This window comes from Ceratotherium simum, chromosome 26 (assembly GCF_057802395.1).
Source record: "Ceratotherium simum simum isolate JZ-2026a chromosome 26, ASM5780239v1, whole genome shotgun sequence".
In the NCBI taxonomy this organism is placed as follows: domain Eukaryota; kingdom Metazoa; phylum Chordata; class Mammalia; order Perissodactyla; family Rhinocerotidae; genus Ceratotherium; species Ceratotherium simum.
This window is the reverse complement of record NC_141925.1, coordinates 1,313,349-1,332,185: the sequence shown is the minus strand read 5'-3', so window position 1 is coordinate 1,332,185 and position 18,837 is coordinate 1,313,349. Positions and strand designations below refer to the sequence as shown.

Here is an 18,837-nt window from a genome sequence, read left to right as displayed (position 1 = left end):
TGTGTCTGGGGCCCTTCACTGAGGTCATCCTCCAGGGTCACCGGTTACCTCCTTGCTTGCTCTCATTGCTTGTCTTTTCTCGCGTGGCATAAAGCCCACTGCCCTCAGCTCAGCTAGAAACTCCTTTCATACCAGGGCGTTTTGTTAGAACTTGGAGCATCTGGAAGGTTCCATGGCCCTGCCTCTCACACTCTTCCTCGTCCACTGACCACAGCCAGGTTGCAGTGCATACCTCTGATCGCTTTGCCTCCAAGGCGCTGTCTCCCAGGCTTTGGCTGCTCTCTCAGGAGGGCTGGGTCCTGAGTCGGGGTCCCAATAAGCTCAAATCCTGATGCCCACCAGCTGCAGGTCGTGGGCCTCCATCCCGGCCTGGCCCTTCCCTGTGGCCACCTGCATGACTGCTCCTTGCCCCCGGCTCCGCCCCGGCGCCAGTCCTCCGCCCCAGGGTCTGACGTGAAGCGTCTCCCACCCCGTCTCTTCGTTCCTGCCCTGCCCGTCTCCCTGAGCCTGCACCTGTAGCAGGGGCTCTGTCATCCTTACATGCCCCCCGCTTCTCTGCCAGACCCTGGGCCCCTGGGCTTTGCTTCTGTGGGCAGCCGATGGTGGTGGGGAGGCCCCTGCCTACTGCATTGTCTCTCCTCGCAGGTGATCTTCCAGCTCCGGGCCCAGCAGTGCGTGGTGTGCGGGGAGCGGGCCCGCGGCGCTGTCCTGCGGCCCTGCCAGCACCGCGTGCTCTGTGAGCCGTGTGCAGCCAGCGCACCTGAGTGCCCCTACTGCGAGGGCCAGCCCCTCCCATGGTGACAGCGCCACGTCTTCGCTCATTTCCTGGTGCCACCAACGGCGGGGCCCGGGCCCTGAGTAGCCTGCCCATGGTTTCATGGTATTCTCCCAAACCTTAAAGGCAAACCCACAGAACCTTCTGGGGCCCAGCGTCCTGGGCCTGGTCGTCATGCGGGGTTTGCGGTCCTGACACTACTGTGACCAGATCCCTGGGAGTTCAGGTCCCCAAACAGCACTTTGTAAACCAAGGAACTTAGATAGATGTGATGAGTTGCTATAAGCTGCTTTCTAGGTTCATGTTTTTTTTAATATGCGATAATATGAAGCTTTATATGTGTACTGTGAACTTAAAATATTTCATATCAGTTTATTAATTCATAGTATGGTAAATATATTAGATTTCATATTCTGAAGTTAGTACTTATGCAATGAGCATTTATCTAGTAGTAAGAAATGCCTAGGATTTTTACAGTTTTCAAATTAAGTGCAAATAGTATTTATAGCAGAATGATTATTGAAAGACACATATACATTTAGATGTTTTTAATTTTAGGAAAGGAACTCTTCCTAAACATGTGCATGCGCACATTAACTGGAGTTTTATATTCCACCATTGTAAAGTGACGCTGAATGCTCAATCACACGTCACATGACCCTTGGCCACTTTGTCTAAGTGCCTGTGCCTTGCCGAAGTGAAGGAAACGGTTCATTGGGTTTTATTTCCTCCCTTGAAACTCTGTAAGAATTGGGTCCTAGTGAAAAGTGCAGCAGAGGGGCCCCGACTGGGGGGGTCCTCTACATTACTTCTATAGAGCCGTGTCCTAGCATCTGGAATGGGCAGCTATGCTCTCCACCTTCTCAGAGCTGACTGGTGGGCCTCCTGGCTCCCCCATGGGTGATGTCACTCCCCACACCTGGGACCATAGGGACTCCCACCACCTGGGACTGGCTCGCCAAGCTGTGGGGTGGTCTAGACTCCAGGCAACACTTCCAGCTGACACTGTCACCTGGTCTGTGCGTCCAGTTGTCATCAGTAATTCCCGTGACCACAGGTTGCTCTGCGGGGGGGAGGCTGCCCCAGGGACCGGGCTCTGCCGCAGGTCCCTCTACCCTGAGTGGCAGCCTGGCTTCAGGGTACAGCAGAAATGCTGCTGAGAGAGGGTCTGATTTTAGTTCTAACTTGAAATCTTCTCGGGTCTGCATTGGTCATTTTTCCTAGAAATCTGGGAAGAAGTAAAAGACGTCTGTAGTTGACTTAAACTTTGCTCTCCGAGAAGCAGATGTGGACTGCTGTAAGAAAACCTTTCCAGACTCTGCCATTGGAAGTAAACACGCATTTCTCCCCACTTGTGGCTTTGCCAAAGACTTTTAATAGCGTTTTTTAAAGTGCAAAATGACTAAGTAAAAATTTTTATCAGTGACCAAATTAGAATGTATTCACTATAGTAAGAGGTTTAAAACATTTTTTAACGTCAGACAAACTGATAGAACAGTTCTGTCATTTCAAGGTGGATCCATGACATTCCGCAGCTAGTCCGCTACTAACGGTAATTACCGACCTGGTTTTAGCAAATCTACTTTGTTTCTAATTCTAGTGATTTATTAGCTCTTAGAAATTACGTATATTTTGTGCTACTGTTATCACTGTTTAAAATCCCTTATTTTTATTAATATTTATGCACTTGTTTCCCATTTCAGGCCTTTGGTCTTTTTTGGGAACCAGGACAATGTTTATCATTGATATCTAGCCTAGACATTTTCAAATTATAAACAATTAAGGTTTAGGTCTATTTATAAGCTACGCTGGTCAGTTCTTTCTGTGGAGTTGGGGAGATGGGAGGTGCTGTGCTCACGGGGTGCCCAGGCTGGAGGCGCATCCCAGGTGCTCGCGCTCCTGGGATCGGGATGGCTCCAAGGACAGATGTTTGGTGGGGAAGACCAAAGAACCACCCTGAGTGGATGGAACGCCTGGGGTACCGGGGTGGGGGGGGTGCTTGTGGGGGGGCCCTGGCCTTCTGTGGCAGCCACCCTGTGCAGGCCTCCCAGGCCGAGCTGGGGCCATGCTAGGCGTCTCGGGGTTTCACCATCCCACACGCGGGTGACCAAGGGATTGCTGGGTGTGGTGCTGCTGTGGCCCCTCGGCTCTCGTGTTCGATCCTAGCAGTGATGCTGTCAGGCTGTTCGTGTAGGTGGTCAGCAGAAGACCAACTCAGTGTGGACGCTTCATGTGGATTAATTTATGGAAGCCCCAATCTATATATTTGTTTTGAGTACTTAGATGAGAATGTTATTGGGATGGAGTTTAACCCAGAAGGTAGTATTTATGATGCATAGTCATTTACTTGTAGTGAATTGTTTCAAGTTGTTAACACAAGTTTTTTTACACTATAGCAATTATGCAATGGTTTACAGAATTCATGGAATTATTTTTATCAGTATGGGAATTAATTAAAACTCTGAATCTTTATTTTGTCTACATCTTTGAGCACAACCCTGCGAGCGACCTGGCCCGGAAGGCACAGAGGAAGCGCATCCTCTGGCTGTAGTGTGCTTGCCCGAGACCTCCCTCGGCACCGTGGTCCCGGCCTGGTTCCCCTTCCTGCTACAGGACGCCACAGTCTGGGTCTGTCCTCCAGCCCCGTCCCAGGTCACAAGGTATTCCCACGCAGTCCTGGGTCGCCTCGTAGCTGCTCTGCTGTCCTGTCTGTGGGTGTCCTGGCGCCCAAGTGCTCAGAGCTGGAAGTTTCTACTGAACACCAGGAGGCAGCAGGTCAGGACCTGGCCCACAGGGAGCAGGTCCCCAGTTGGGCCTGGCCCCTTCACCCAGACATGGCTCACCTACAGGCTTCATGTAGGGGATGCCATGCTGGGTCAGCACACTTTTCAGCCTTTTAATCTCCTTTGACAGTTCTTTATGTGCCTAGAAGAGAAAAGTTAAAAGGGAAAAGTCGGGCCCCTCGGTGGGAGGATGTCTTGTGTCCAGGGAGACCCCTGCCCACATCTGTACCTTATTGCAGTTCTCTAAGGTCTCAAACACCAGGCCCTTAGCCCCTCCTTCCTGCTGTGCGGATTCACTTTCTTCTGGGGTCTTTAAGTAGCCAGCATCCTCAAAAAGTGTCCTGAGCAATTTCTCATAGCCCTGAAGGTCAAGGAAGAAGAGGGCACACCCAGCTCCTGGCTGCACTGCCCCCAGCCAAGGGGGTGCCTGCCCAGCACCTCACCTGGGATGTGATCAGCTCATCAGCCAGGTCCTGCTCCACCTGGTCCCATCTCTGCTGCAGGGCCGTGGGCAGGGCCGGGTACACTAGGAATCCAACAGAGACGGGACTTAGCTGAGCCCCTCTGCCCCACCCCCCAGCCCCACCCCAGCTGGCGTCAGCGTCCTACCTAACAAGGAGTGGGGGTGGCAGACAAGGGGAGTCTCAAATGTTAGCGCGTAGACACAGGTGCTCGGCTCAAACACGTGGGCCAGTCGGTTGCTTTTTCCACAGGTAAGCTCCACCTGGGGGGAAACCTTGGTGGGTGGTAGGTGGTGGGGGAAGCTGGGGCCCCATCCTTTCTAGGCCCCCTCTCGCACGGCCCCACCTTGCTCTGCCGGCTCCGGGAGTGGCAGGAGTCGCCGTCCCTCATCCACATGCCCCTGAAGGTGTTGTTGGCAATTTCCCACTCATGCCAGATTCTGGAGAGGAACAGAGCACATGAGGCAGGGGGAGGGCCCCACCCCAGGAGCCTGTAGCCACCTGCCCGTCCCCCAGCTCACCCAAGGATCCCGCTGTATGCGTTCCAGCGGAAGGTCTGCTCATGCTGGGTCACGTTGTGGAACGGGCAGAACTCATACTTGTACCTGGGGGCACAACCGCCGTCAGGGGGGGGTCCCAGCCCCCACCCACGCCAGCCCCTACCCTCACTCACGTGGACTCCACCAGGCTGAAGCACTTGCCAGCAAGTCTAAGGAGATGTGCAGGCCCTAGAAGAGAGTGCGCCACGCTGAGTCCAGCGCAAAGAGCACGTGTGCGGGAATGCAGACTGGGCAGAAAAAAATGACAACCAACAAAATTATAAGCCATTTAGGAAAAAGTCAGGTTAGTTTAAAAAATCAGGGCCGGCCCCGTGGCTTGGCTTAGCAGTTAAGTGTGCGTGCTCCGCTGCTGGCAGCCCGGGTTCGGATCCCAGGCGCGCACTGACGCACCGCTTCTCCGGCTATGCTAAGGCCGTGTCCCACATACAGCAACTGGAAGGATGTGCAGCTATGACATACAACTATCTACTGGGGCTTTGGGGGGGGGGGGGGAATAAATAAAATCTTTAAAAAAAAAAAAACTTTAAAAAATGGAGCACGAGAGCTTGAGTGATGTCAGCAGAACGCCAGGCTAGGAAGCTCCAGGCCTGTGTCCCTGTGAAAGCATCGAAAGGGCAACCTGGAACTGGCTGAACTGACCCTACAGGAGTTCTGGAAAACAGGCTGACAGCAACCAAGTAAAAAACAAGCCACAGAAAGCCACCTTCAAGCTGGTGGGACGAGTTCTGGGGGACGTTCCCCTGCCGTGTGCCACCACTCCCAGCATAGTCAGGAGGCAGCCGGCCTTAGCTGCAACGTGGCAACCTGGCTGCTGGGAGGACTGGACTCCATTCTGCCTAACTTATGTTCTCAGGTGGGAAAAGTGGGCACTGCTCATAGAAGCTGCAGGAGGCCTAGAAACTCGCAGAAGTCTGGGCTGAGAGATTATGGGTGGACACACAACAGACCATCTAAGGCCCCAAAGTGAGACGGGCTGGGGTGAGACTCTGGGAAATGAAAACATTCAAGAGCAGCCGTGGACACAGAATTGAGAATGCCAGGCAAGATGCACCTCAGGCTGTTCCCTAGGCTCAGCAGACGCCCAGATAAGTGGTGAAGGACGGCCCCAGCACAGAGCCAGTCAGCAAAGACTGGCAGAGGTGTCTGTTTTCTCAAAGGCCCAGTTTTTCAACAACAACAACAAAAAATCACAAGACACACAAACAGGAAAACATGGCTTGTTCAAAGGAAAAAACTAACAGAATCTTAGGAGAAGCCCAGACACTGGACATAGTCAAGACTTTTAAAACAACTGTCTTCACTGTGCTCACAGAGCCAAAGGAAACACAGAGAACTAAAAGACATCAGGAAAACAATGCGGGCAAAGAGAAAAGTTATAGAAAGGAACCAAAAAGAAATTGCGGAGCTAAAAAATACAACAACTGAAATGGAGGGTTCACAAGAGGGGTTCAAGAGATATGAGCAGACAGAAGCAGCAGCAGTGATCACAGCCTGAGGGACCTGGGGGCCACATTATGGGCGTCTCAGAAGGAGGAGAGAGAGAAAGGGGCAGAGAGATGATGTGAGGAAATGATTGTCAGAAACTTCCCAATCTGATACAAGACATGAACCTACAAATCCAAGAAGCTCACTGGACTCCAAGTGTGATAACTCAGACCCACACCAAGACTCATAAGAAAAATGTCATAAACCAAGTCCTAAAAGCAAGTAGTGACTCGTCACGTCAAGGGATCCTCAGTAAGATTCCCAGCTGACTTCTCTGCAGAAACCTTGGAGGCCAGAAAGCAGTGGGATGATGTGAGATGAAAGAAAGAAGATTCCACATCCAAGAAGACTATCCTCAAAAACACGGGTGAAATTAAGACACTCCTAGAAAAACAAAAGCTGAGGAAGTTTGTTAACAGACTTGCCCTACAAGAGATGCTGACGCGAGTCCTTCAAGTTGACATGAAAGGGCTATAAGAGGCTCCAGTGAAGGTAAATACATGGGCAAATCACAGCCAGCACCACTGTAATCTTGATTTGTAAATCTACAGGATTTAAGACAGGTGCATAAGAAATAATTCTAAATCTGTGTTAGCAGGTACCTGACTTTAAAGACATAATCTGTGAAAGCAGTAATGCTGGGAGCACGGAGCTGTATGAGAACAGTTTTTGCATGTGACTGAAGTAAAGCTGGCATAAATTCAAATTAGACTTGAATAACTTCAGGATGTTATGTAATCCCCATGGTAAGCACAGAGAACATAGCTATGTAGAATGTACACAAAGGAAAAGGAAATCAAAACATGTCACCCAGAAAATATCAACACAAAGTAATGGAGGAAACAGGGACAAACCAGCGACAAGACGTGCTTCTGCTGTGTGTTTCCTGTAAGTCCTTGCTTATCAATACTTACGTAAATGTAAGTGGATTAAACTCTCCATGCAAAAGGCACAGACTGGCTGAATGGATAAGAAAACACGATCCAACTGTATACTGCCTATAAGAGACTCACTGTAGTTGTAAAGACACAACCAGGCTGAAAGTGAGAGGATGGAGAAAGATATGCCATGCACATTATAACCAAAGAGCTGGGGCGGCTACACTAGTGCACACCAAAAATAGACTGTCACAACCATTATAAACATGTGCACCCAATATCAGAGCTCAAAAATATATGAAGCAACACTGAGAGAACTGAAGGGAGAAATAGTTCTACAATTCTACAGTACCTGGACACTTCAATACCCCACTTCTAAGGAAACCTATAAACCAGCTGGACCTAGCAGACTAGCAGACTCCACCCCACAGCAGAATATACATTTTTTTCAAGTGCACATGGAACATTCTCCAGGACAGACCATATGTTAGGCAACAAAACTAGTTCTTAATAATCTGAAAAAGATTGAAATCATACAGTTTCTTTTCTGATCACAATGGAATGAAACCAGAAATAAATAGCAGAAGCAGCAGCTGGCCTGGTGGTGTAGTGGTTAATTACTTGCGCTCTGCTTCAGCAGCCTGGGGTTGGCAGGTTCGGATCCTGGGCGTGGACCGCTGCACTGCTTGTGAAGCCATGCTGTGGCGGCGTCCCACATAAAGTAGAGGAAGATGGGCATGGATGTTAGCCCAGGGCCAATATTCCTCAGCAAAAAGAGGAGGATTGGCAATGGATGTTAGCTCAGGGCCAGTCTTCCTCACACACACACAAACAGAAGTGAAAGTGAATTTAATTAATTCACTTAATTACTAGGCCAAAATCACAAGAGAATTTAGAAAATATTTGAGAGAAAAACAAAAATATAAGGTACCAAAACTTATCTGGGACACAGTGGAAGCTGTGCTAAGAGGGAATGTACAGCTGTAAACACACTCAAAATAAGATCTCAAATCAACCTAACTTTCACACTGTAAGGAGCTGGAAAATGAAGAGCAACCTAAACCCAGAGCTAGCAGAAGGAAGAAAATAATAAAGGCTAAGCAGAGACCAAGAAAAACTGGTAAAACCAAAGCTGGTTTTTTGAAAAGATCAACAAAACTGACAAGGCTTTAGCTAAATGGACTAGGAAAAAAAGACTCAAATTACTAGAATCAGAAATGAACGTGGGGACATTACTACCAATTTTACAGAAATAAAAAGGGTTATGAGAGAATACTATGAACTATGTACCAACAAACTGAGAACCTAGATGAAATGGACAAATTCCTAGAAACACACAACCAACCAACCCTTCTCAAAGTCTTCTAAAACAAACTGAAGAGGGGGAACACTTCCTGACTCCTTCTGAGGCCAGCATCACCCTGATACCAAAGCCAAAAAGGCCACAAGAAAACTACAGACCAATGTCCCTTATGAGCATTAATGCAAAAATCCTCCACAAAATGCTAGCAAGCTGAATTCAATAGCACATTAAAGAGATTCTTCACCAGGACCAAGTGGGGTTTATTCCTGGAATGTAAGGATGGTTCAAAATACAAAAATGGACCAATGTAATACACCCCATTAACTGAAGGAAGGGGGAAGAAAAACACACGATCACCTCAATTGATGCAGAAAAAAGCACTTGACAAAATTCAACACCCTTTCCTGGTAAAAACACTCAACAAAGGAGGACTAGAAAGAAACTTGGTCAACACAATAAAGGGCATCTGCACATACCCACAGCTGACGCCATGCTGAGTGCTGAGAGCTTCCTGCCAAGATCAGGACCAGGACACATGCTCTCAGCACTGCCAGTCACTGTTCATCATCCCACTGGAAGCTCTAGCCAGAGGAATTAGGCAAAAAAAAGAAAGAAAAGGCATCCACGTTGGAAAGGATTAAGTAAAATTATACTATCATGTCTGCAGATGACATGATCATATATGTAGAAAACCCTAAAGATTCCACAAAAATCTGTTAGAGCTAACAAATTCAGCAAAGCTGCAGGATACAAAATTGACGCTCAAAAACTAGTTGTGTTTCTATACACTCCAAAAAGGAAATTTAAGAAAAGAATTCCATTTACAATAGCATCAAAAAGAAAACAATATTTAGGAATAAAAACCAAGGAGGCAAAACACTTGTACACTGAAAACTATAAGATATTGTTGAAAGAAATTAAAAACATATAAATAATTGGAAAGATACCCTATGTTGATGGATTAGAAAATTTCATATTAATAAGTCAAAACTATCTAAAGTGATGGTTCAATGCAATCCATACCAAAATCCCAATGACATTTTTTGCAAAAATAGAAAAACCCATCTAAAAAATAAAATGGATTCTCAAAGGACCAAATAGCCAAAACTATCTTGAAAAATAACAAAGTGGAAAGACTTGCACTTGCTGATTTCAAAACTTACTTCAAAGCTACAGTAATTTAACCAGTGTAGTACTGGCATAAAGACAGACCTATAGGCCAATGGAACAGAATAGACAGCCAGAAATAAAGACTTGAATACATATTCAAACGATCTGACAAGGGGGCCAAGGCCATCTAGTGGGGGAAGGACAGCCTTCAATCAACGGTGCTGGGAAACCGGACCTCCACACGCAGGAGAATGAAGCTGGCCCCCTACGCTGCACCGTACACATAAATCAGCTCAAAGCAGAACAGAGGCTAAGACTACAAGACTCTCACTAGAAAACAACGGGAAAGTCTTCACGACGTTGGCTGTGGCGACGATTTCCTGGATATGACACCAAAGGCGCAGGCACCAAAAGGAAAAAGACTAATTGGGCTTTGTCAACATGGGAAACTTGTGCCTCAAAGGACACTGTCAACAGAGTGAAAAGACAACCCACAGAAAGCGAAAATATTTTCAAATCATGTATATAAGAAGGGTAATATCCGGAATGTACAAAGAACTCCTATAACAACAGAAAAACCCAAACAGCCCGATTAAAAGACGGACAAAGGACTGAATGACATTTCACTGGAGAAGCCATAGCAAACAGCCATACGCGCATGAAAAGATGCTCATATCACTGAGATATTGCCTCACGCCCATTAGGATGGTCATTATCAAAAAACAGAAAATAACAATTGTTGCTGAGGACATGGAGAAACTGGAACCCTTGTGTACTGCTGGTGGGACTGTAAAATGGTGCAGCCACTGTTGAAAACAGTCTGGCAGTTCCTCAAAAAGTTAAATATAAAATTATATAATTAGGCACAATGGCTCCTGAGTATATATCAAAAAGGAATTGAAAGTGGGGACTCAGACAGATACTGGACATCCACATTCACAGCAGCATTATTCACAGTAGCCAGAAGGTGGAAACAGCCCGAGCATCTGTCACCAGATGAATAGATAAAATATACGTATGAACAATGGAGTGTTATTCAGCCTTAAAAAGGAAGGAAATTCTGACACATGCTACAACATGGATGAACCTTCAAGACATTATGCTAAGTGCAACCAGACTTGGGGCCGGCCCCGTGGCGTAGCGGTTAAGTGCATGCGCTCCGCTGCTGGTGGCCCAGGATTCGGATCCCGGGCGCGCACCGACGCACCGCTTGTCAGGCCATGCTGTGGTGGCGTCCCATATAAAGTGGAGGAAGATGGGCACGGATGTTAGCCCAGGGCCAGTCTTCCCTCAGCAAAAAAAAGAGGAGGATTGGCATGGATGTTAGCTCAGGGCTGATCTTCCTCGTGCGTGTGCGCACGCACGCACAGCACACACACACTAAATAAATAAATATTTAAAAAAATAAAAATAAATGCAACCAGTCACAAAAGGAGAAATATTACATAATTCCACTTATAGAAGGTACTGTCTCAGTCCATTCAAGCTGCTATAACAAAATACTGCAGACTGGATAGTTTATAAACTACAGCAATTTATTTCTCACTGTTCTGGAGGCTGGAAGGCCAAGGTCTGGGCACCAGCAAGGCTGAGTCCTGGCTCACAGAAGGCACCGTCTCACTGTGTCCTCACCCAGGGGAAGGGGCTGGGCAGCTCTCTGGAGCCTCCTCCTAAGGGGCTAATCCCATTCTCCAGGGCTCCACCTCACGACGTAAGCACCTCCCGAAGACCCCACCTCCTAATACAGTCATTTAGGATTTCAATATGAATTTTGGGGGGACACATTCAGACCACAGCATCTATCTAGAGTAGTCAAACTCTTAGAGATAGAAAGTAGAAAGGTGGGTGCCAGGGGCTGGGGTGGGGGTGGGGAGTTACTGTTTCATGGGGACAGAGGTTCAGTTTGGGAAGATGAATAGAGTTCTGGAGACAGATGGTGGCGATGGTCAGACAACAATGTGAATGTGCTCAATGCCTCTGAACTGGACATCTAAAAATGATTAAAACGGTAAGTTTTATGTATGTTTTGCCACAATAAAAGGGGGGAATTCATATCTTCTTACACTTACAAAAAGAAACACCAGAAGGCTAAATCATAAAATAACCGCAAACAGAATCAAAACAGTTTGGTACTGGCATTAAAAACAGACACGTAGACCAATGGGACAGAATAGAGAGCCCAGAAATGAACCCACACATATATGGCCAGTTAATTTACGACAAAGGAGGCAAGAGCATACAATGGGGAAAGGACAGTGTCTTCAATAAACGGTGTTGGGAAAACTGGACAGACACATGCCAAAGAATGAAACTGGACACTATCTTACACCAAACACAAAAATCAATTCAAAATGGATTAAAGACTTGAATGTAAGGCCTGAAACCATAAAACCCTGCAAGAAAACATAGGCAGCACACTCTTGGACAGTCTTGGCAATGATTTTTTGGATTTGGCTCCAAAAGCAAAGGTAACAAAAGCAAAAATCAACAAGTGGGACCACATCACTGAAAAGCTTCTGCACAGCGAAGAAACCATCCACAAAATGAAATGGCAACCTACTGAATGGGAGAAAATATGTGTAAATCATCTATGTGATTAGGGGTTAATATCAAAAATATATAAACAACTCATGTAACTCAATAGCAAAAAAACAATTTGATTAAAAAATGGGCACAGGATCTGAATAGACATTTCTCCAAAGAAGAATGGATAAAGAAATTGTGGTGTATACACACACACACAGACACACACAATGGAATATTATTCCGCCATTAAAAAAATGACATCTTGCTATTTGGGACAACATAGATGGACCTTAAGAATATTATACTAAGTGAAATCAGACAAAGATAAATACTATATGATTTCACTTATATATGGAGTTTTAAAAAACAAAACAACTAAGCTCACAGATACAGAGAACAGATTGGTGGTTGCCAGAGACGGGGGATGCGGGGGACAATGACGTGGATGAAGGAGGTCAAAGGCATCAACTTCCAATTACAAATAAGTCCTGGGGTGTGAGGTACCGCATGGTGACTACAGTTAATAATACTGTATTGTATCTTTGAAACTTGTTAAAAGAAGAGATCTTCAAAGTCCTCATCAGAGGAAAAAAAATTTTTTTGTAACTATGTGAGGTATCATGTTAACTAGACTTATTGTGGTGATCATTTCACAATATACACAAATATTGAATCATTATGTTGAACATCTGAAACTAATGTAATGTTATGTGTCAATTACACCTCAATAAAAACAACAGAGGGCCCCTCACAGGGAGCACAGCGGAACAGACAGGAGGAAGGAGAGCTCTGAGCATCCCTGTCTCTACAGCTTCACGTGTGAACCATGTGAATGGCTTTACATGTTCAAAGGTAAAATTAAAAGGTCAATGTAAGTCCCTACAGCTGAAATCAAAGCAAGTGAACCGAATGCACAGTCACAGCACCTCACAGGGAAAAGAATCATTCTTAGCAATTTAAGAACATGCACTTGAATGAGTTTTTTTTTTTTTTTTGGTGAGGAAGATCAGCCCTGAGCTAACATGTGCCAATCCTCCTCTTTTTTTTTTTTTTTTTTTTTTTTGCTGAGGAAGACTGGCCATGGGCTAACATCCATGCAGATCTTCCTCCACTTTATATGGGACGCTGCCACAGCATGGCTTGCCAAGTAGTGCGTCAGTGTGTGCCTGGGATCTGAACCGGCGAACCCTGGGCCGCCGCAGCGGAGTGTGCACACTTAACCGCTTGCGCCACCGGGCCGGCCCCTTGAATGAGTTTTAACAGTAGTAATGCCATATCCCAGTTCTGAAACCATTATGCGTATACTGGGAACAAAGCAAATGACTGAATGATGTCAGGAGCCACGTCAGCCGACATCAGACCAGCCTGCTCAGGCAGGAAGGATACCCCTGGAGCACACGTCTGCACACCTGATGTCTGGATGCCTGACGGAGCGGGGACGGGAGTGGAGGGGCCACTGCCTGGAGGACAGAACAGCACCAACTTCCCTGTATGTGTGGCTTCCGCCTAAGAGCAGGCCCCTGCTGGCACCATAGGTGGCTAAGACTAGACAGAACCCACCCCAGTCCCACTGGCCGAGGAACGGGGACAGAGGGGAGATGATCCTGCAGCTGGAAGACTGGGGGAAATATCACAAAGGAGTGTGCCATGGGAGGTCCCCAAACTCTGCAATGAACTCCATGGGGACCCCTGCTGAGCCCTGCACACACTCGCCTGGGGAAGACATGCCGCCAGAGAGGGTGCGAAAGAGCCAGCAGGGACGGGGCTGCCCCCACCCCAGGCAGTCAGCATGTGAGTTCAGCTGAGCCAACTGCCTGAACAAACGCCACTCTGCAGAGGACGACAGAGCCCTCACGGAGAATGTGATCAGAGAGATGACAGAGCAGGCCAGTGTGACCCAACCCCGAGAGAAGACGTAGCCACTGGAGATCAACCTCACACAGCACAGACACTGGAAGTAGAAAAGGATTTTAAAGCAGCTATTACAACTATGTTCAAGGGCGTAAAGTAAATATAATGAGGGAACAGACAGGAAATCTCAGCAGATAAACAGAAATTAGAAAAAAAAAACAGAAGAAATTCTAGAAATGAAAAAAGTTAATAAAAAATTAGCACATTAAATCCAGGAATATATTGGGCCGGCCCCGTGGCTTAGCGGTTGGGTGCGCGCGCTCCGCTGCTGGCGGCCCGGGTTCGGATCCCGGGATCCTGGGCGCGCACTGACGCACCGCTTCTCCGGCCATGCTGAGGCCGCGTCACACGTACAGCAACTAGAAGGACATGCAGCCATGACATACAACTATCTACTGGGGCTTTGGGGGGAAAAATAAATAAATAAAAATCTTTAAATCCAGGAATATATAAAATATATATGTATTACTCATGACCAAGTGGGGTTTAGTCCAAGAATACAGCCTTGGCTCAACATTCAAAAACCAATGCTATCTGCTAATATAAACAGCCTGAAAAAGAAAAACCCTATGAGCATCTCAACAGGTGCAGAAAAAGCATCTGTCAGAATCCAGCACCCACTCACGGTACAAACTTAGCACCCAGGAACACGGACCTTGCTCTCCCAACAAGGGCCAGACAGACAACCCTCAGGCGACCCCTGAGCCGACTGAGGTGGGACACTGGATGAGAGCAAAGTAGGGATGCCTGCTCTCCCCACTCCTCTTCAACACAGGAGGCCTGGCCAGTGCAGCAGGCAAGAAAAAGACAGAAAAGGCACACAGGCTGGAAAGGAAAAAACAGAAGTGCCTTTATTCCAGCTGACAGATGAAGGAGAAACGTTAAACCCTGTGGGAAAGCAATGAACAAAATCCAGAGTGTGGGAAACAGACGACCCAGCTTCTTTAATAAATAAACTGCAAGGCAACAGAGGGAGGATCTGCAGATGCAAGGGGACCAAGCACACGCAGCACGGAGACCTTAGACGCTGACTCCGACAAACTCAGCCATTAAAAATGTATGAGATGAGGGGCTGGCCTGGTGGCGCAGCGGTTAAGTGCACGCACTCCGCTTCAGCGGCCCGGGGTTCGCCGGTTCGGATCCCGGATGCGCACCAACGCACTGCTTGTCAAGCCATGCTGTGGCGGTGACCCACATAAAGTAGAGGAAGATGGGCATGGATGTTACCCCAGGGCCAGTCTTCCTAAGCAAAAAGAGGACGATTGGCATCGAATGTTAGCTCAGGGCTGATCTTCCTCATAATAAAAAATGAAAATGTATGAGATGATCAGAGGAATCGAAAACACTGAGGGGATTTTTGTTGATCTGTCAGCAATTATTGCCTGTTTAAGTGTGACGATGATACTGTGGCTATGCCCTTAGAAGACACAAAATATTTACAAATGAAGTAAGCTGTGAGCAACATGTTTCAAAGCAGCAAGTGGCAGAGAGAGGCAGGGCGAGGTGGAGCTGGCTGAGCTGCCTGGGCCTCCACACACCCTTCCTCCACTGTCACACACGCTTCAAATTATCCACAACACAAACACTTTTAAATTTAAGGAAGAATAAAAACTGAAAAATACGTATAGCAAGCACTTCTAGTGAGCACTAGCAGAAACACATGCACCGAACTGTAAGTCAGATTGAAGACAGAAGGAATGGTGGGTCAGCTTTCAGCCCCAGGGCTCGGACCACCACCCTGGCTGGACACATTCTAAAATGAACTGCAAAAAATCTCAAACCTCACTCAGTCATTTTTATGGTTAGCAGTAATATTGTTACTATAATTCTGAAACTATCTTATGTGAATTATAGGAGAAAGCCAGTAAATATATTTATGTGATTAAGGAACCCACCTTTACAGTGTTAGAGAAAAAGAAACGGTAGAAAATAAAAAAAATCCTGTAATATTACATTTCAATTGCAAACTTAAAATCACATGGATTTTATCTATTCCTCCAGCATAAATACATATACATGTATGGTGTGGGTATGCTTTTTATCTTGAAATAATTATAGACTTAAAAGATGTTGCAAAACTCAGAGAGGTCCACATACCATCACACAGCCTCCTCCCATGCCAACACCTTATGTAACGTCAGTACATCACCAAAACTAGGAAACTGACATTGGCACCATGCAATCCGCCAGACTACAGACCACACACAGATTTCATAGTTTCTGTATATACTCAGCAATAGAAAAAAACCAGTGAAACACGCAACAACATAGATGAATCCCCAAAACATGACGCTCAGAAAGAAGCCAGACACAGGAGTGTGTGTTAAATGACTCCACTGAGCTGAAGTCCGAGCACAGCTAAGACTAATCTATAGTGACAGACACCAGAAAGCGATGGGGGGTGGATTTGGAAAGCGACACACAGGAATCTTCTGGGTGATGGAAATGTTCTGTATCTTGTGTTGGGTGGCAATTGCATGGATGTGCTCTACTGTCAGACTTCACCAAACTGAACGCGTCAATCATGTCTCAATAAAAATACGGTTTAAATTTGAGCCAATAATGATATTCACAAAGAAGAGAGAGAGAAAGGAGGGGAAAAAAATGCTCTTCTTTACCAGAGATCATCAGCTAAGAAATGCAGAAGACATAGGAGAAGTAGAACACCAGCACCTTCCCACCCCCATCAGCCTGCAGTGGGAGGCCACTGGAGACAGCACACTCACTCAGAGCCAAAGGGCGGCTGGCAGGCAGCGTGCTGAGAGCAGAGGCTGGACCCGCCTCCTCAATGGACAGACCCTGGCAGCGCTTGGCTGCAGTCAAATGTAGCCCCGACATGATGCCGTAGGAAGTCCACTGCCTCCCCATGAAGGACTCGTGTCAAACTGCTCACCCTGACTGTGATCAAGCTTCCAGGTCTATCTTCCCATTTATGGAACATACTGGGGATGTCAGAACAAGCTATATGACGTCCTGAAGCAGACAAATCCAGGGCATCCAATACCCTGTAAGACAACTGACCTGAACTATTCCAAAAGTCAACGTCATGAAAAACTTTTTGAACAGGGACGGGGGTGGAGAAACCAGTTCCAAATTTAGACTAAAGACACACAATTAACCACACACATGTGTGACCCCTGACTGAGCCCTGGGTGGGGCGGGTGGGACAGCTGCAGACGGCATTCTTGAGACAACTGGGGGATGTGGATGCTGAATGGTTGTATTATAGAATTCTGGCAAAGTTTCTTGGGTGAGAGATCCATACTGGAAGTATTTAGGGATAAAGTGTCATGATGTCTGTAACCAACTTTCAAATGGCTCAGAAAACGAAAGCTCGCTTTTTTCAGAATGAAAACAGAGGAAGATGAAGCATGCATGCAAAACGTCAGCTGTGGTCCTGAGGCAGAGACTCTGCTAGTCACTGTCCCATACCTCCCATTTCCTATTCAGTACTCTTCATGATAAACAGCTGGAACAATCTGCAGAGAGTGAAAGCTCACACCTGTCCCCTCTGTCTCTGACCTCACCATCTCCCAGCCCCCATGCCCAGCCTCCTTGCTCAGGCCTTTACCTGGCCACTCCCTGGGCACGGCTCCTCTGGCCCCAGACATCCATATCCCTTCCTCCCTCCTCCTACAGGTTCTGACCAGAAGACCGCTCTAGTCTTTTCCTGACACCCTAAACCACACTCCCCTCCCCTCTTCTCTGCTTTCCACACCTACAGAGCATTGGACATCATCAAGCATTCCGCATTTTACCTACCCCCCCCAACCCCCATTAGACCTTGAGCTCAGCGAGGACAAGCACTGTATGTTTTGTTCATTTCTGCATCCCCAGCACAGACCCTAACACAGCAGAATTCAACAGAAAAATTCTTAGATTTTTGTTATATTTAATACTCATTTAATGACCCAGCAATTCCACTTCTGGGATCCTGCCTTAGGAAACCAGTCACACAGGCACAGAAAGAGGCAGTATGAGGGATGCTCTCCACAGCACTGTTTCTAATGGGCCCAAACTGTAAACACCACAATGTTTCACGATAAAGGAATGCAGAGCCATCTACCAAGCATCCAGTGAAAAGAATGAAGATCTACATCCCCCACCGTGAAGACTTCAAGACACAGAGTGAGCGACAACTACAAATCAGCAGATCTGTGTATTAACACTATTAAAACAAAGGCGACAAAGATCACAAATTTCTAGACCTTTTTTACTTGTATGCTTATGCACGTAAAAGCATAAAAAGGGTCTGGAAAGACAGACTAGCAAACTGTTAACAGAGATCACTTCTAGAGAAAGAAACAAACGACTGAGCTAGGTGGCAACTATTTAACTTGGTATAAAGACGGCCTGAAAAATTATCTGGCACTTAAAAATTATTTTAAAAGGCTGACAAACGAACGCACGAGCTTCCAGGCTCTAACCTCCAGGGCCCCTCATCCGAGGCCGCCCTTCTCTCCCCGGCCCCCCTCGAGCAGGTTCCCAGTCGCTGACCCGGTACACCCCGGTCGGGAAGCCAGGCCAGCTCCCTCCCAGCCCCACCAGGTCCGCGGCCAGGATCCCGCACTCACCAGACACGGGTGAAGGATCCCTCTTGGGCTGGAGGCGACTGGTCTGCGGCAGAAACGGGTTGTTGAGCCTGCGGGAGGCGGTAGGGTCAGGGGGAGGCGGGCCCCGGGCCGCCCTCGGCCGCCCCGCGCGCCCCGCGGCCGCTCACCCGAACGTGTTGGGCTCCTCCACCACCTTCATCTTGGCGGCGCCTGCGGGCGCGGGACCTGCGGGAGCGGGCGGTGAGGAAGGGCGGGCGGGCATCCCGGGGCGCGAGGACGGGTCGGGAGGGGCTCTGGGCCGCAGGGGCCGGGATGGGCGGGGCGGGGCGGGGCGCGGACGGCCGGGACGCTCACCGTGCGCCGGGGGCCCGAGCAGCAGCAGCAGCAACAGCAGCTGCAGGAAGAGCACAAGCCTCGCCGCCATCGCTCCGCCGCCGGCACGGCGCGCGGTCACGTGAGCGACGGCCAGTCACGTGAGCGAACACCGGAACC

At 47.7% G+C, this 18,837-nt stretch overlaps 2 protein-coding genes across 7 annotated transcripts in view; one reads left to right on the top strand and one right to left on the bottom strand.

The window, feature by feature from the left end:
• UNKL (unk like zinc finger) overlaps positions 1 to 2,570 on the top strand; it is a 49,482-nt gene extending 46,912 nt beyond the window's left edge. For all 3 annotated transcript variants that reach the window (XM_087449338.1, XM_014793597.2, XM_087449339.1), the window contains one exon: positions 646 to 2,570. In XM_087449338.1, coding sequence (XP_087305464.1) covers positions 646 to 801 — 156 coding nt within the window. In that variant the 3' untranslated portion in view covers positions 802 to 2,570. The remainder of the gene's footprint in view (positions 1 to 645) is intronic.
• A 654-nt stretch (positions 2,571 to 3,224) lies between these two features.
• On the bottom strand, positions 3,225 to 18,794 carry GNPTG (N-acetylglucosamine-1-phosphate transferase subunit gamma). 4 transcript variants are annotated; one of them, XM_087449342.1, is made up of 11 exons: positions 18,700 to 18,794; positions 18,513 to 18,570; positions 18,367 to 18,434; positions 4,693 to 4,747; positions 4,541 to 4,624; positions 4,366 to 4,459; positions 4,168 to 4,282; positions 4,002 to 4,084; positions 3,788 to 3,919; positions 3,619 to 3,700; positions 3,225 to 3,529 (listed from the first exon to the last, which is right to left on the bottom strand). In XM_087449342.1, the coding sequence occupies exons 1-11, from the start codon at positions 18,767 to 18,769 to the stop codon at positions 3,429 to 3,431; spliced, it is 942 nt and encodes a 313-aa protein (XP_087305468.1). In that variant the 5' UTR covers positions 18,770 to 18,794; the 3' UTR covers positions 3,225 to 3,428. The 4 variants fall into 4 exon arrangements, with proteins under 4 accessions (XP_087305468.1, XP_014649085.2, XP_087305467.1 ...); XM_014793599.2 differs by having other exon boundaries at positions 3,225 to 3,526; XM_087449341.1 differs by having other exon boundaries at positions 3,225 to 3,526; positions 3,623 to 3,700.
• Between the last annotated feature and the right edge of the window lie 43 nt (positions 18,795 to 18,837).

Coding starts and splice junctions, on each gene's coding strand:
- GNPTG (XM_087449341.1), bottom strand. CDS start 18,769: ATGGCGGCGAGGCTTGTGCTCTTCCTGCAGCTGCTGTTGCTGCTGCTG. Junction 4,748..18,366: donor GGATCCTTCACCCGTGTCTG/GTGAGTGCGGGA, acceptor ACTCTCTTCTAG/GGCCTGCACATCTCCTTAGA. Junction 4,085..4,167: donor CCACCCCCACTCCTTGTTAG/GTAGGACGCTGA, acceptor TTGGATTCCTAG/TGTACCCGGCCCTGCCCACG.